Source organism: Thalassophryne amazonica, chromosome 8, assembly GCF_902500255.1.
Source record: "Thalassophryne amazonica chromosome 8, fThaAma1.1, whole genome shotgun sequence".
Taxonomy (NCBI): Eukaryota; Metazoa; Chordata; class Actinopteri; order Batrachoidiformes; family Batrachoididae; genus Thalassophryne; species Thalassophryne amazonica.
The window spans coordinates 42,928,100-42,946,825 of NC_047110.1; the positions used below are offsets into that span (position 1 = coordinate 42,928,100).

Genomic DNA, 18,726 nt, shown 5'->3' on the forward strand with positions numbered 1-18,726 from the left:
GGGTATTATGTGTAGAATTTTGAGGAAAATCAATTAATTTCATTCATTTTAGAATAAGACTGTAACATAAATGTGGAAAAAGCACTGTGAATACTTTCCGGACGCACTGTATATATTCTTGTGTATCTGTGATTTCATTCACTAAATCATTTTTTGTCCCTTGTATCCCACATGGGCTGCGCCATTGTTGCCTGCAGGCGCAACTGAGTTGCATTCTGATTGGTCGAAAATGCCAGTGGGATTCGAACATTTTTCTCGTTGCCACGCCGACTCAGAAAAGTGTTAAGTGAGTCACGGTGGATGCTCCAGATTTTCCCGCTTCTAATTACAGTTCAGTAAGTTCAGCAAGTGTCTTGAAATCGCTTTTAAACAACCACATGTAATTCAGGCTGTCAGGAAAATGAAAGCTTCTGCACCAAGTTAAAACCAAACTGAAACTGTCATGAAACTAGTTTTTCTACTTTGTGTTGTGCCATCAGTACTGAGAATGCAATTTTTACATAACTGACATTAAATTTCAAGCTTGGAAAAATAAAGCTTTTTGAAGCGTGTATTAGCCAAGTCTGACTCCGGATGATGCAGATGATGTTTTAGCACAATATTAATATACATTCCAAAAATGTAAAAGATAAACGCTGCTGCTGTGATTCTACATGGAACAGAACTGAAATAGAAAAAGCAGATAGTCAGAGGGCATCTTTTTATCATGTAATGCATTTGAACCAGTGTGTGATGAGAAAACAAAGTACTGGAAAAAACCAAGCTGCAGGCAGCTCTGGAATCAGTTCTCCCAGACACAAAATGTAAACAGCTGACCTGTGGGATGGAAAAATTTCATCCTCTCCAACTCAAACATTCTTTAACTGGTTTAAGAAAAGTTATAATTCAAGTTTGAAGCATTGTCAATTTTAGCATATTTCTTTCACATGGTATTTGTAAAGTTTTCTGTGTTGTTGTAAAACATTGATAATAAAAGACAACAAAGCACAATTCTCACCGCAGGCTGCAGATGACATTTCTTTCATATCGTACTGATGGATAATAATTTGGAGTCAGACAATGTAACAATTATGACTATTCTTCATAATTGTTACATTGTGTGATTCCAAATCATTATCCATCAGTGCGATATGAAAGAAATGTCACTGTCTTCATCCAGATTTCTTCCTCACATCTCGATGGATGTAGTATAGTGCAGATGACAAACCCATGGCTTTTTAGTTACTATTCCTATCTTTAGTATGTCTTGCATGATAATGTTCAGTACAGTTTAGTATGTAAGTGTGTTATAATGTTACGCTTCCTTAAAAGGTCTTTACTTACATAATGTTTGCCTTGATTGTGCTTGCATAAAAGCATCCTTGTTAAGGTTTTATGCCTCCAAGTCCCCCAAAATGCATCTCAAAGTATCTAATTTTTGTCTTACATGCAATGTGAGTCTATGTAATGAATGATCCGTCTGTCGCCGTCGTTATGTGCGCGGACCTTGCATCAAAGTTTTTTTCTAGGCATTATAGTTTCACTACATGTGGACATAGACATTCCACATGCGGCGTCATCGTTTGCCTGAATGATTACTAGATGATGCATTGTTATCCTATACCCATGACTTTAATACTTTTAGACTATGACTTTAATACTTTATGGAACACAGTGTTGATATTCACTGAAAGTATATTCTTTAATTATGGCCCTGTGATGAGGTCAAATAAAGCAAACTTCTGTTGATGTTTGAAAATGTTTTCATGTAACACTTTTACTAGGGACTATGCAAGCTAGGCGGCAGGCGAGACCATACTGTGCTTCTAGTTATGGTTTTGATATGGCCTCAAATAGACTTTTGGAATTGATAGGGGTGATACATAGTAATAAATTTGTTACATGCAGTGGTGGGCACAGATAACCAAAAAATTAACTTCGATAACAGATAATCAGATAACTGACAAGTTATCTTTGATAAAGCTAAAATGATAAACCACCCAAAAATGCATTGGAAGTTACAGATAACCGATAAATTCCAGTATTGTCGCCGGTACACTTGCAACTGCTAACAAGCTAATTTTGATTTTTAACACCACGATCACTTTTGGAAGCATCAAAAGCGACAACAGACCCAAACAATGAGTCAGCACTTCTGTCCTTGAGGGATCCTGCCCCCTGCTGGAAGCTCCAGTTTACTACATGACTTCCAGCACAGACGCAACTGAGAGGAGCCACAAAGCTCAACTCTCTACTCAATCACAACGCTGCCGTCAGGCCGAGGTCTTGGACAGTAAAGCAGTGCTGAGTTATGGTTTGGTGTATAAATAAAATGAATACTGATAGAATAACTCCATTAATGTCAATTCTGTCATTTGTGCAAAGTTCGGCTATAACATATATCTTTTAATGTTGAATAATGCACTAATTCTGAAGTTTTGTAACAAACACAGACAGATGGCATTCTGGGTAAAATGTGCCTCCGCTACACTGATTATTTGATTCATTCTATGTAAACCAACACGTTAATGTGAAGTGTGTCGTGTGTGGTGTTTACAGATAAATGCCATTTTTTATTTGTAAAATAAAAGGCATTTTCAAAAAAAAAAAAAAAAGCCAAGTTGTAATTAGATAACTGTCTGATATAACCGGTGTCAAAATAAATAGAGCATTGCCATGATCTACTGGTGCCAGTGCGAGTTTTGGCCCTTTTTCAGCTGATTTTTCATTCGTGCGAGAATTTTTTGGATCGCACAGAGTTTCAGGTTAATTGCGCGTCCTGTATCGTTTAGTATACATGGACTAACGAGCTGCGTTTAACATTTACGACCACCTCCTGATCGCCGATCGTATGGTCAGATGAAAATCAAACCTGTTTGATATTCTGGTCGGCTGTCGTGAGGGTATGCCGCTGTTGAAGCACTATAAGCATCCAAACTCTCGCACTGTGCAGACCTGTCTTGTAATGTTTTTTTTGTTGTTGTTTTTTGTTTAAACTTTGATGTCTCCCATCGAGAGTTTTTGTAAATTAAGTTTGGAGGAAAAAAAGCTTCTGTTTACGTTTTGCTTCTGGAAACACGAGTCCGACGTGTGGTTTTTGAACATACGTGTGTGAGAACATAAATCGTACGTTCTGAACTTTTACATTGTGCAGTTCTGTGGTACAGTTTGAGCTGGAACCGAGTACAGTGATTGAAAATGTCAGCCCAGCTTCAGTTTGAATACTGCCATGAACACTACTGGCCAGTAGATGGCAGTAGAGACCTTAAAACTTGCCAGAACAAAATTTCAGATCATCTGTGTTGCTACGTTTAAGATGCGTGGAATTTAATAAACACAATAATGTCTATAAACCCAGAGAGAATGAGAATATATTCATGAGAGTTTTAGCCACTAGAGTTTAATGCTGTTGTGCGTGGAGCCTGATCTGAGTGTCTGAAATGCATTTCTCCCATAATGCACCTGGACATAGCATGTCCACACTAAAACCTTAAAAATTAGCGCATTACTTTAAAATTAAAACATATATCTGATATTTTCACTTTATAAAACTTCAGACGTGATGTTAATTTAAATAACCTGCCTGAAATAAGTTTGGTTAAAATTTGAACCATAAGTTAAAAATGTATGCCTCTGGATGACTTGGGTGATGTTGGCCGCATATCAGTATGGCGTTAAAGGAAATGATTTTTTTTTTTTTTGGTGACCAGTTCTCCTTTGCCTGCAGAGGTTAGAGCGGTTTCTTCTAGAAGCAGTTCTCCTCTATTTGCAGAGGGTAGCACTACACATCTGCTCACCTTTGTTTACCACGTTAATGGTCTAAAAATTATCGGACAAAAATTTATCGGAAGATAATTAGTCCGATAATGGTTTTCAGAGTTATCTGAAAAGATAATCCGATAATAAAAACTTTATCATCAATAATTATCGGTTATCGGAACTGTGCCCACCACTGGTTACATGATACCATATCTCACGGCATGTCGTGATTCAGCATCACGAACTATACATTAATCTATTAGTTCATGGTATTGTCATGAAAAGTGCAAAATGTTCGTAATGGGAGCACAAATTTATTCTAATACATTCTATGACGGTTGCATGAAATTAAAAGTAATGCAGGGGTGGTGGGGTCTGGGGGAATTAAGGTGCATTTACACATAACCAAGACGCGTTACGAATGTCATTTTTCTGTCATTCGTGACACATTCCTAATATTCTTATTGTGACTTAACGCATCTGAATAAGTTTCTTAATAGTGTGTTGGTGCGCGATATTCTTGATATTCGTGGAGCATGTTTTTGCCTGTCAAAAAATGTTCCACGAATGTCACACACCACCCTCATTTCGTCTCACGTCATGGAGGTCACAACTGAGCGCATTGATCAGTCTTGATGAGTAGTGATCCTTAATACAACGTGACAACGTTCGTAGTGGTTCCTATGATGGTTCTTGTAGCTCAAACTGTCACGCGTTATTACGAAGTGACACGGAAACTGTCAAGTTTTGACACGACTTGTAACATGGCGTCACATTTCACTGCGCGCCACGACAAATCAGTTTTCTGTCACGTGCGCACAATTAAACTCGGCTCCAAATGTCGTTCCACAGTTCCTGCTGAAGCTCCTCAGGACGCTCCTGCAGGTGTTCCACCTGCTGTTGTAACCGATGAGCGGGAGAACGAGTCTGAACCAGAGGAGCGAGAGGAGCCTCAGGTGCAGCCAGACATCTCTGCACCTCCTCCAGTCCGGCGGAGGAAGAAGCATGCACACAATTAAACCCTGCTGCACCGCATTCAGTTTAATTGCTGACACCAAGTCGGCTAACAGTCTAATTTCAGTGCTCTTCAGCGCGCTCCTGCAGGTGTTCCACTTGCTGCATGTGCCTGATGTTTGGGAAAATGCGCGAGACGAGAGCCGCATGAAGCCACACATCTGGCGCTGTCCTCCTCTCTGCACTACTCCATGGCACAGAGCCCAACTACGCATGCAGTCACAAAGTTCTTCTGAAAAACTGGAGCGATCTGAATTCGGTTGGATGAATATGGGTGTGTGGAGACTATTCACCTCATTCACAACGTGACAGAACTTAACGATGCGCTGTTACGCACAATAGTGCGCAACAACACGGAACGCTATTCTTGACCATGAGTAATGGTTCCTGATAATTCTCCAGCAACACGTGCCATTAATCATAATGTGTGGTAACAGGTTGCAGCAGTTCCTGAGGACACCTGACGTTTCTGCCCCGAATCATCACATTAGTGATCAGTGGCCAAGAATGTATACTTCGTGGCATTCGTGACTTGTCGTCATTATGTGTAAACGCAGCATTATGGTTAGGGTTAGGTGGAGGGGTAGAGTTAGCAATAGTAAGTTTAAAAAAAAAAAGAAAAACCTGTCGCGATAATTTCAATCATTTCGTGACGGGAAAAAAAAATTTGTGAGACTGGGTTGGAGAGGAGATATGAAATGGTGGTCATGGATTAGTGATTTTGGTTGGGAAAATCTATTTTGACAACTTTGATGTCACACTTTGAGCATATCATTCTGTGAAAGATTGTTTAGATTCTACTTGTACCAGTAACTATCCATAGCTATCCATGATTCAGTTTCTCCCAGATGTGTTACCAAGGGTTTAAATATTCTTTTCTTGTTTCGGCTGCTCCCGTTAGGATCCACCACAGCAGATCAATCTTTTCCATCTCACTCTGTCTGCTGTAACTTCCTCTGTCACACCAGCCACCTGCATGTCCTCCCTCACCCCATCCAGAAACCTCCTATTTGGCTTCCCTCTTTTCCTCCTGTCAGATGGCTCCATCCTCAGAATCCTTCTCTCCATATACCGAGTCCCTCCTCTGCACATGTCCAAACCATCTCAATCTCACCTCTCTGACTTTGTCTCCAAACCGTCCCACTTGAGCTGTCCCTCTGATATGTTCATTCCCAATCCTGTCCATTCTTGTCACTCCCATATAGAATTGCAACATCTTCAGCTCTGCCACCTTCAGCTCTGCCTCCTGTCTTTTTGTTAGTGCCACCGTCTCTAAGCCATAAAACATAGCTGGTCTCACTACTGTCTTGTAAAGTTTCCTCTTCACTCTTGCAAATATTCTTCTATCACAAATCACTCCTGACACCTTTCTCCACCCCCTCCACCCTGCCTGCACTCTCTTCTTCAACTGTCTACCACACTCTTCATTACTTTGGACAGTTGGCCCCAAGTATTTAAACTCATCTACTTTCACCACTTCTACTCCTTGTAATCACAGTATTCCACTTGGCTCCCTCTCATTCCCACACATGTACTCAGTCTTGCTCCTACTGACTTTCATTCACCTTCTGTTCAGAGCATATCTCCACCATTCCATGCTAGACTTAACCTGATTTCTATTCTCACTGCAGATCAAAATATCATCTGCAAACATCATAGTCCATGGAGACTCCTGTCTGATGTCATCACTCAGCCTGTCCATCACCATTGCGAACAAGAAAGGACTCAAAGCTGATCCTTGATGCTTCCACCTTGAATGAGTCTGTCATTCCTACTGTGCATCTCACCGCTGTCACACTATCCTTGTACATGTCCTGCACTACCCTCACATACTTCTCTGCCACTCCAGACTTCCTCATACAATGCCACAACTCTTGTCTTGGCACCCTGTCATAAGCTTTCTCTAAATCTGCAAACACACAATGTAACTCCTTCTGGCCTTCTTTGTGCTTCTCCATCCGTATTCTCATAGCAAACATTGTATTTGTAGTGCTCTTGGAATGAAACCATATTGCTGTTCACAGATCTTTATTTGTTTTCTAAGGGTTTAAATGATTACTAGAAAATATTATTTTCATAATTTCTGTGTTTCTGAGAACTTTGATTTCCAACTTTGATTGCAAGTACTACGTCACTTTATATGTCATAGAATCTTTGAACTGTGAGTGAGTGAGTGTGTTGGTTGCATGACAGTCACACAGGTTTCTACCCGCTATATTTAAAAATTTCTAAGGGAGGCCCCATAGACTCTTCTCACCTTGGGTGCTTAGCATTCAGATGGATGCTTCACATTCTGTGTTCTCCCACCCACCCACCCATCCATTAAAAATGTTTAGTCAAACAAGGAAAAAAAAAAACCCACCAGCACCCATACATTATTGTAAAATGCTTGCATCAGATGAAAAGCGCGTTAGATATACAGTTCCATCCACCATTCATTTGCATTGAGGTGCAGTGAGCTGATTTGCACTCTGTCACACATCCACATAGTCTGGGAGAGAGACGCTGGCAAGAATCAAACTGCTATTGTGCAGGGTACACGACACACACACTTCACTACACGACACATACCCTTATGTAACTTACATTTCATAAAATACAAAACCCCAAAAAGCTAATGTTGTTTTAGATTGCCTGCCCTATGAAGCATGCCTTTTCATGTAGTGGGTGTGTTATATAGTTGATTGTGAGACTGCAGTTAGATGGCCCCTCTCTCTATAGAAAGGGAGTGGTGAGCTCCAGCTCTTTTTCATTTAAAGTGACAGGTGCAGAAATTAGGGTTTCTTCAAGACTAACACATCTGCCTTTTTGCACCCTTTCTCTGTTAGCTCATTATTTTTGTCTTCAAGTTCACCATATATTTTTAGGACACCTGTAGTGCTCATTTATAAATGATACGTACAGTCGTGCACACAAAAAACACATTTGCCTTTCTGTCCACACATGAATTGGAATTTATAAAGAAAGAATGTGCACAACTCATGCATTTAGATCAGAGCAAATCATATCATAAATGGAAAAGGAAGACTAATGTGATATGTAATTTAATGTATGACAAAGCAGCCAGTGTCACTGAGCTCATGTTTCTTATCATTAAAATATCTATGTTCATGCACATATGTACTATGTGCAAAAATGGTAAATTATTTACTTTTCACAATCTGCACTGTAAATAATTGAGTGTGAACTAAAGTTTGTTCTTATTTATTTATTGTTGGTTTTTGGAGCAGTAGCCACAGCAGTGCACTGTGCACAAGCTGATCCTTTTTTACTCACTCTCTGACTTCTTTTGTTTCTGATTCCAGAACCAACACTACCGAATGAAACACGTTTCATTTTCTACACCTCTCTGAGAACTGAGTTTCACTTTAAGTGTAAAATTTTGCTGCCTCTGCTCTTTTTTTATTTTGCTTTGTTCTCCACTGTATGACAGCATGAGTCAGTCATTTGAGTGACACATGGATGGGTTGTAACGCAAATGAGTTTTTGAGGGTGTGTCTCCATGCATTCTTAGAAACTGTTGGGATTGGACATATGTGCACTTCCATGATGACTGAGGTTCATAAAGGACAGCCATGCGCATACACATTGGTTTTATAATGGTGGTGAAAAATGTGCATATGCGTATTTCTACCTTTGTGCCTACACAGTGTTTTACTCAGAATTCCGCAGAGTGTGATAAATGGAGCGTCTGGTGTTCTGTATTGATATGCAGAAAAGGTGTATAATATTACCCCTTTAAGAATCTTTAAAGGACAACGCTGACACTAATCTGACAGCTCAAGTTTTCTGTTGGTCTTTTCCCATTTCTGCAGGGCCGTGCTTTCACTATTGGTACTGAACTGATGGGAAATGTGGAGGAAGATGTGACACCTGATACCACATCGTTTTATACCTTCAACGGCTTTGTTGTGAGTGCAGCTGTTTATTCGTCGCTCATGATTGTCACATCTAATTGTGTCACAGATCACACTGAAGTTGTGATCTTGTTCCTTTACTAAACTGGCTTAGTTCACATTTTTCTGCTTCACCCATTACAGCTTACCAGAACAAGGTTTATTTGTGGATCAGAATTGTGCTTGATTTTTGCAGAATTTATAGCTATTTTTCAATGCCAAAACAGTCTCTTTTTCTTTTTTTTTTCTCAGAATTTTTGCCAGTGTAAAGCTTAACATTATGTTCCAAGCTTAGACATCCCATCATCCTTTAGCTGGCTTTGACAGGCCCTTTGATATTCTTTAGCTCCCTCTAATGGAGAGACTTTCCGCACTGGAGGTATTTTAGCTCCGTTTTCACATTATGAATTCAGTGATTGGGAAGCTCTCACAGTATACCTAGCCTCCAGCTATGTTCTTTTTCAACATTGATTTCTTCAGCTGAAAATCTGCCAAAGTAGGGATAATTTTTGCCTTTTTTTCCCTTGGTGTGGAGGAATGGCAGCCCACTTCATTTGCCACAAAGAACTTAAGTGTCATTAATCACTGAATTCTATATATTAATAATTCATTTTCTTCCAATTTCATAGTTTTCCTACAATAAGTCACCGGAGACCAATGTTCTTTTCTACATGAAGGACAAGGAGTCGGGCAAGAAGATGGACAGCACACTGAATGGTATTTTAATGTGGATATGTTGCTTAAAATGCCATGCGTGTACACTCAATCCCAATGTGGTGCCTTTATTAAATATAAGCAAACTTCAAACCCAATGCAAATTGATTTTTTTTATTAATTGATGGTAACAGTATCATATTTTGAAAAAAGAGATGAGTCTGTGGCATTCATACTGTAGTAAATGATTGTGAGGAGTGTTTTACATTTTCCTTGTGATGCAAATTAAAATCCAGACATTTCTTGGTTCTGTCAGACTGTGCGCACATACACAAACACTGTCACACAATTTCTATTTAAATGCATGGAAATCATTTTAATGCAAACTGTGATGGTTGTTATTGTGCCCCTTAATACACAGTTACCCTGTACAACTGTTCGGTTGGGAGAGAGGACTGTAGTCTCTGCAAGAATGCAGATCCGAAGTACAGATGTGTGTGGTGTGCCAAACAGAAGGCCTGTGTGTTCGAGGATTTGTGCAAATCTGAAGATTCCCAAAACACAGAGTGTCCAGAACCTGAGATCACTAATGTGAGTAGTTATGGTGTCGTCAGTGCTTGATGTTAACCTTTGATTTGGGCTGAGTTAACACTTTGAAGGCTTGTGATTACCAGTTAAAAGACTTTGGTGATTATATTATTGATTGGAGCATTTTATTAGTCAGGCTTCATCTTCTTGTTGATAAAGTTGAAAGTCTACTTTTCTTTTATCTCCTGGGATCAGCTTGTTGTTTGCTTTGTTGATTGTAGGTGCCACAGTGTCAGTGACAGATATATCACTATATAAAATGCGAGTAAAATACGTATTGAACATGTCACCATTGTTCTCAGTAAATATATTTCTAAAGGTCCCATTGACATGAAATTTTCACCAGATGTTGGTAACAACCCAAGTAATCCACACATACAAAGACATCAAACCACAGATGTCCATAAATTAAGTTGCGTAATAATGTGGAATGACACAGGGAAAAGTATTGAACACCTGACGAAAGGGAGGTGCAAAACGGCATGGAAAGCCAAGACACCAGCTGAAATCTGTCAGTAATTACAAAGCAGTCCTGCACCTTGTCAGTACAAATTAATATCAGATAGTTCAGTCCTAACTGATGGCTTATAAAAAGATGTCTTATTGCCAAGGTGTCACGCAGGAAACATCTCATGATGGGCAAAAGCAAAGAGCTCTCACAAGATCTTCGCAGCCTTATTGTTGCAAAACATACTGATGGCATTGTTATAGAAGGATTTCTAAACATAATCTGAAAGTGGAAAGAGCATCATTTCACCATAAACCGGCCCAAACAGTTGCTCCTCACAAGATTTATGACAGAAGAGTAAAAAAGTTATCAGAAGAGTTGTCCAAGAGCCAATGACCACTTTAGAAAGACCTGGAAGTAGCAGGTAGATTTTTTTCAAAGAAAACAGTAAGTAATGCACTCAACTGCCATGGCCTGTGTGCACACTCACCTTGCAAGACTCCATTGCTGAAGAAAAAGCATATTGAAGCTGATTTAAAGTTTGCTGCGCGACATTTAGACAAGCCTGTGAAATACTGGAAGAATCTAGTCTGGCCAGAGAGACCAATATTGAACTCCTTGTATGCGATGACACATCATAAATAACACTGCACATCATCCCAAAAACACCATAGCAACAGTGAAATTTGGAGGTGGGAACATCATGGTGTGCGGCTATTTTTCATTATATGGCATTGACAAACAAAAAATGTACTGAGACGTTCTTTATAAAAATGTACCAGGATGATGAAGATGGAACTAGGGTGGACATTTCAGCAAGACAGTGACCCAAACACACAGCCAAGGAAACTCAAACTATTTTTATTACTATTGGTTTTGAAGAATGAAAATAAAGTTGCTAAAATGGCACCAGCCAGTCACCTTACTTAAATCCAATAAAAATCTATGGAAAGGACTAAACATCAGCATTCATAGAGGAGGTCCATTGAACCTTCAAGATTTGAAGACGGCTTGTGTGGAAGAATGGTCTAAAATCACACCTGAGCAATGCATGCAACTAGCTTCTCCATACAGGAGGCGTGTTGAAGCTGTCATTATCAACAAAGGCTTTTGTTTGAAGTATTAAACAAATGTCAGTAAACCTGTTCAATATGTTTCATTCCATTATATTACACATAACTTAATTTCTGTGCTTATTTGTTGTGGTTTCTTTGCATCTATGGATTACTTACCGACATCTGGTGAAAATCTCATGTCAACAGGACGGTGCAGTTTCCTTTGAACCCCTGCATGATATCGTGGGGTTTGACCACTTCCCTGGACAGCCTGCACAAACAGCATCACTTCTAACGGAAAAATGGTATACGGTTTTGTTTTCGGCTGCAATCACCGAAGCAGTTGTGAAAAGTGCAGTTTTTTTCAGTTTCCTGTGGAAAATGGAAGACAAGGCAAATGGGAGAGGTTGTGTCAGTAAGTTTTGCACACCTTGACAGAGTAGCTGCTGTCTCTCATCAACGTCTGCACAACCGTCTCAACATGTTTGAGCTCCGGGTCATAACCAAACTGTTAACACATGTCCATTTTCCACCACATCTTGACTTTTTCTTTGCATTTTCGCTTTGTTTGGCGGGTAATTTGCCCAAAAACTCAGAGAAAGTGCCATGTTTCTGATGGGGACAGACAAGTGACTGGGCGATAACGGCGTTGTCCCCGGAAGCAGAATTACTGCATCATATGCTCTTTCAATTTAACGCTTTAGAAATATATTCAGTGAGAAAAATGGTGACGTGTTCAATACTTACTTTACCCACTGTGTGTGTGTGCGTGCGTGCGTGCAAACATGCGCAAACAATCAAATGTACTCATATGATATTGGTGCATGGGCTCGAACGATAAACTACAGACAGGCTCTGTTAATCTTATGCATGTTTTTATTGCACAACTAATCCGTTTAAATCAGTTTCAAACTCCACCCCTCCACACCATATCTCCTGATCCAGATCATCCCTCTGTTTGGGCCCATGCTGGGAGGTATCTCAATCACCATCCGTGGCTCCAACCTCGGCATCCACAAAGAAGACATTAAACGCATCACCGTGGTGGGGGAGCCTTGTATCCATCAGAAGGAGAAGTACTCCGTTTCCACCAAGTAATTACACACCCTGATGTAATCATGCAAATGTTTGGGCTTGAGCACACAGGCTGTTGCAGGCTGTTAGTCAAGATGTGTATTATCAGAGTTTATCCAGCGCCGTTTTAAAACTTTCAGATATTTTATCAGCTTGATGAGTACTTTGGCTTTCCTTGCCGTGATCTGAGTGGATATTTTAACAAGCTCATTATGCCATTCTATCGATTGAAGCAGCTTGATTTGGGAAAAGACCTCCTTTTATAGGAGAATGTGGCTGCACATCTCTTTTAAAATACTGTGTATTATAAAATCTGTAATGCATGTAATAAAATATAAAACAAGCAAATAAGCATGTAAAACAATAAATAATAGAATGCATTGGTATTCAACTCCTATAATATAACACAACTAAATCACATTTACAGTTGCTACGTTATTGAATATCCCTTAGAGTTTAGTGAGTCAGTCAATAAGAAAGTTAATAGGATGGAATATTTTCATTAAGCTATTACATTATGCTGTAGAAATCTTTTTTCAATTCATGCTTAAAGAGAACTCCCCGGGACACAGTATGCTTAAATATTTAGGAGAGGTTCCCTCTTATGTTATCCATGTTCCTTATTAAAATGGGAATTTTTACATTTGATGGCAAGTGCATTGTTTTTAAGAATGCTGTTTCTGCCAGTAAGTCTGGCAGAAAATGTGCTGGGAGCCAGGGCATCCACCGGTGGAAATGAGCATCCTGGGTCTGATTGCACTCAGGTGCAGTAGGAAAATGGTGCTCCAGCTCTGAACCTATTTAACTCAGGTTTAATCCTAGATTCAGTAAAATACGTATTTTGCCACCTCTGATTTAAATGAAGATCCCTTCCCTTTATAAATCACCCATCCTCCATGGAGTCATGGAGGATATATGCTGACCCAGTAGCATATCTTAAAACTACAGTAGACCCAATCAACAATTTCAAATGTCATTTTCATTTTTAGTGGCCCAAGATTACAACCCCAATTCCAATGAAGTTGGGACATTATGTAAAATGTAACTAAAAACAGAATACAATGATTTGCAAATCCTCTTCAACCTTTATTCAGTTGAATACACCACAAAGACAAGATATTTCATGTTCAAACTGATAAACTTTGTTTTTATGCAAATATTTGCTCATTTTGAAATGGATGCCTGCAACACATTTCAAAAAAAGGAGGGACAGTGGTATGTTTACCACTGTGTTACATCACCTTTCCTTCTAACAACACTCAATAAGCATTTGGGAACTGAGGACACTAATTCTTGAAGCTTTGTAGGTGGAATTCTTTCTCATTCTTGCTTGAGGTACGACTTCAGTTGTTCAACAGTCCGGGGTCTCTGTTGTTGTATTTTGGGCTTCATAATTTTTCAATGGGTGACAGGTCTGGACTGCAGGCCGGCTAGTCTAGTACCCACACTCTTTTACTACGAAGCCACGCTGTTGTAACACATACAGAATGTGGCTTGGGATTGTCTTGCTGAAATAAGCAGGGACGTCCCTGACAAAGATGTTGCTTGAATGGCAGCATGTGTTGCTCCAAAACCTGGATGTACCTTTCAGTATTGTTGGTGCCATCATAGATGTGTAAGTTGCCTATGCCATGGGCACTAACACCCCCCCCATACCATCACAGATGCTAGCTTTTGTACTTTGCGCTGGTAACAATCTGGATGGTCTTTTTCCTCTTTTGTCCGGAGGACACGACGTCCATGATTTCCAAAAACAATTTGAAATGTGGACTCATCAGACCACAGCACATTTTTCCACTTTGCATCTGTCCATTTCAAATGAGCTCAGGCCCAGAGAAGGCGGCGGCATTTCTGGATGTTGTTGATGTATGGCTTTCGCTTTGCATGGTAGATTTTTAACTTGCACTTGTAGATGTAGCGACGAACTGTGTTAACTGACAATGGTTTTCTGAAGTGTTCCTGAGCCCACACAGTAAGATCCTTTACACAATGATGTCGGTTTTTAATGCAGTGCCGCCTGAGGGATCGAAGGTCACGGGCAATCAATGTTGGTTTTCAGTCTTGCCGCTTATACTCAATCAAGACACTGACCTGTTACCAATTAACCTGCTCACCTTTGGAATGTTCCAAACAGGTGTTGACCATCAACTTTCCCAGTCTGTTGTTGCCCCTGTCCCAGCTTTATTGAAATGTGTTGCAGGCATCCATTTCAGAATGAGCAAATATTTGCACAAAAACAAAAAAGTATCAGTTTGAACATTAAATATCTTGTCTTTGTGGTGTATTCAATTGAATATAGGTTGAAGAGGATTTGCAAATCATTGCATTCTGTTTTTATTTACATTTCATGCAACATCCCAACTTCATTGGAATTGGGTTTGTACAGTCTCAAGTCTTCTTGAATATGCTTCCGCAATCTTGGTGCACCTATCTTTGGGCAGTTTTGTCCATTCCTCTTTGCCGCACCTCTCAAGCTCCATCAGGTTGGATGGGGAGCGTTGGTGCACAGCTGTTTTCAGATCTCTCCAGAGATGTTCAATCAGATTTAGGTCTGGGCTCTGGCTGGGCCACTCAAGGACATTCACAGAGTTGTCCTGATGCCACTCCTTTGATATCTTGGCTGTGTGCTTAGGGTTTTTGTCCTACTGAAAATGAACCGTCACCCCAGTCTGAGGCCAAGAGTGCTTTAGATCAGGTTTCCATCCATGATGTCACTGTACGTCGCTGCATTCATCTTTCCCTCAATCCTCACTAGTCTCCCAGTTCCTATGTGTAGAAGTTGTTTATTCATCATAACCATCCCAGGTAAAGGAGCTGATGTTCACAAATTTACAACATGTATAAAACAGTTACAGGAAGCAAACGTTAAAATATAGGTGCAGTTTTAGACTACAGCAGCGGATTGCCTACAACAGAGACAATAAACTAAGACACTGAAAGTGGCTCTTGTTTTATGGCGGTGCACTAAACACCCCACCCTGGCAATTTCCTGGTAATGGTCATCTGAAGCAGACACTGACGTTGCACGCTCACTACAGCTGCACCATGACAGAGGAGGTGAAGCAAATGATGTATGATTGCGGAATTACAGTTGTATGTAAAAGTTTGGGCACCCCTGATGATTTCCATGATTTTTCTTTATAAATCATTGGTCATTTGGATCAGCAATTTCAGTTAAAAATGTCATACAGCAGACAAACACAGTGATATTTGAGAATTGAAGTGAAGTTTATAGGATTTACAGAAAGTGTGCATTAATTTTTTAAACAAAATTAGGCAGGTGCATAAATTTGGACACCCCGACAGGAAAAAAGAATACATCAATATTTAGTAGTTCCTCTTTTTGCAGAAATAACAGCCTCTAAATGCTTCCTATAGCTTCCAATGAGAGTCTGGATTCTGGTTGAAGGTATTTTGGACCATTCTTCTTGACAAAACATCTCCAGTTCAGTCAGGTTTGTTGGTTTTCAAGTATGGATAGCCCACTTCAAATCACACCACAGTTTCAATAATATTCAGGTTTGTGGACTGAGATGACCATTCCAGAATGTTGCACTTGTTCCGCTGCATGAATGCCTTAGTAGATTTTGAGCAGGGTTTAGGGTCATTGTCTTGTTGCAAGATCCAGCCCCGACGCAACTTCAACTTTGTCACTGATTCTTGAACAATGTTCTCAAAAATCTGCTGATATTGACTGGAATCCATGTGACCCTCAACTTTAACAAGATTCTTAGTACCTACACTGGCCACACAGCCCCACAGCATGATGGAACCACCTCCAAATTTTACTGTAGTTGGCAAGTTTTTTTTCTTGGAATGCTGTGTTCTTTTTCAGCCATGCATACCGCCCCTTGTTATGTCCAAATGTCTCAATTTTAGTTTCATCAGTCTACAGCACCTTATTCCAAAATGAAGCTGCCTTGTCCAAATGTGCTTTAGCATACCTCAAGCGACTCTATTTGTGGCGTGTACGCGGAAAAGGTTTCCTCTGCATTACAGCATCATACAGCATCTCTTTGTGCAAAGTGCGCTGTATAGCTAAACGATGCACAGACACTGTCTGCAGCAAGTTCATGTTCTAGGTCTTTGCAGCAGATCTGTGGCTTGACTATGACTGTTCTCATCATCCTTCACTGCAGCTTATCTGAGATTTTTCTTGACATGCCACTTAGGGCCTTAACTAGTATTGTGCCTGTGGTCTTCCATTTCCTCATTATGTTCCTCACAGTGGAAATTGACAGCTGAAATCTCTGAGATAGCTTTTTGTATTCTTCCCTTAAACCAAGATGTTGAACAATCTTTGTTTTCAGGTCATTTGAGAGTTGTTTAGAGGCTCCCATGTTGCCACTTATTAGACGAGATGCAAAGAGGGGAAACATTTGTAAATAGCCACCATAAATACCCTTTCTCATGATTGGATTCACCTGTGTAAGGAGGTCAAGGGTCAATGAGCTTACCAAACCAATTTTGTGTTCCAATAATTAGTGCTAAATGTATTCAAATCAATAAAATGACAAGGGTGCCCAAATTTATGCACCTGCCCAATTATGTTTAAATAATTATTGCACACTGTCTGTAAATCCTAGAAACTGCATTTCACTTCTGAAATATCAGTGTGTTTGTCTGCTATATGATATATTTAACTGAAATTTCTGATCCAGACAACCACTGATTTATGAAGTGGTCCATTTATAAATGGATTAGTGTTTATGAAGCCGTTAACGATCTTCCAGAAAATGCCAGAATTGGGTTCAATATTTGCAACCAAGCACTGACTGGTGAGAAATGGCAAATTAATTTTAATGCTGAAAGGTCAATTTGGAACGTGATGACAATCATCCCGTCAATGGGGATTGATGGGTTAGTGTTCCCTGCTTCTTTTTTTTTTTAACTGTTCCGTTAAACGTTTGCCTGTGAAGAAAGTGTTTAACATTTTATATATGGTGAAAAATAACAAACCTCCAGGTTTATTGTGCTTTATTTAATCTAAAAATGCACCCTTCATCTGTAACTGCGTGCTGAATTTTCTAACAGGCAGACCCAGTCAGTTAAACTTCACCGTACTTCTTGTATACGAATTGTGACCATGGGGACTCTCCAGGGCTGTGTGCTGACCCCCCTACTCTACACACTCTTCACGTATGACTGGGTAGCCTCCCAGAACAACACCAGCAGCATTAAGTTTGTGGATGACACCACAGTTATCGGTCTGATCACTGGTGGGGTCCAAACAGCATACAGAAGAAAGGTGGTAAATCTGGTTGCCTGGTGTCGTGACCATAATCTTTTCCTCAATGCAGACAAGACCACAGAGATGGTTATTGATCCAAGGAGGAGTGGGGAGCTGCATACACCACTATACATTCATGAGACAGAGGTGGAGAGGATGAAAACCTTCAAATTCCTTGGCAAACACATTGGTGAATATCTCACCTGGGCTTACAACGCCCGATAGATCACCAAGAAGTCCCAACAGAGACTGTACTTTGTGAGAAGACTGAGAAAATTTAGTATGTCAGCCAAAATTATCAGCAACATCTACAGGTGTACGATCGAGTGTCCTCACCGCTGCCATCATAGTCTGGTATGGTAATCATAGCTGGTGCCACGAGGGGGCATTTGGGGGCGACGCCCCCTCACGTCATCAACCTCGCCCCCTCGGATGTTAGAGTTATCAAAAAAAGAAAAAAAAGAAAAAGAAATACTGGAAAATATAGCAAAATATTAGTTATTCAATAATATCACGTATTTAACAAATAAACCAAATTAATTAACTAAAGTAATTAATTTTAAAACAAATGGATATGGCGTGTGTCTGTGTTCAAGGGATTTGATAGGTTGAGGGTTGCACTTGTCAGTGCGGCAGAGGGCGGTGCGTTTCCAACGCGTCGTGACGTCAGACGCGTCGCTTCGGAAACAGCAAGGGGAGATTGCTACGTCACACTCTGGCTGTTTCCACAACCTGAATAAAGTTCAGCGATCACTATCTTCAATTTGCGTCGCCTGAACCACAAAAAAAAACCTTTAAAAAACAGCAGTAGAACGATTCTCCCATCACCCTGCTGGGAGAAGCTTTTTTCAGCTACTTTTCAGAGTGACACTGACCGAGGGAGGACTGACGTCTTGGTGGGATATCGATCGAACCGCGACAGCGGGTCAACCCGCACGGAGAAGCCGGCCTTCAGGCATCATCACTGGGCAGAGCGATCCAGGCCGCCAGGGTGATGGAGCAAACCCACTCAGTCTGAAATCTCCCACT

The 18,726-nt window shown here is 40.3% G+C and overlaps 1 protein-coding gene across 2 annotated transcripts in view; it reads left to right on the forward strand.

Annotated features, from left to right (window-relative positions):
• The window catches only part of plxnb2b (plexin b2b), a 391,971-nt gene that overhangs the window by 273,942 nt on the left and 99,303 nt on the right, over positions 1–18,726 (forward strand). For both annotated transcript variants that reach the window (XM_034176072.1, XM_034176073.1), the window contains 4 exons: positions 8,568–8,663; positions 9,278–9,365; positions 9,724–9,893; positions 12,339–12,487. In XM_034176072.1, the coding sequence (XP_034031963.1) occupies positions 8,568–8,663; positions 9,278–9,365; positions 9,724–9,893; positions 12,339–12,487 (503 nt within the window). The remainder of the gene's footprint in view (positions 1–8,567; positions 8,664–9,277; positions 9,366–9,723; positions 9,894–12,338; positions 12,488–18,726) is intronic.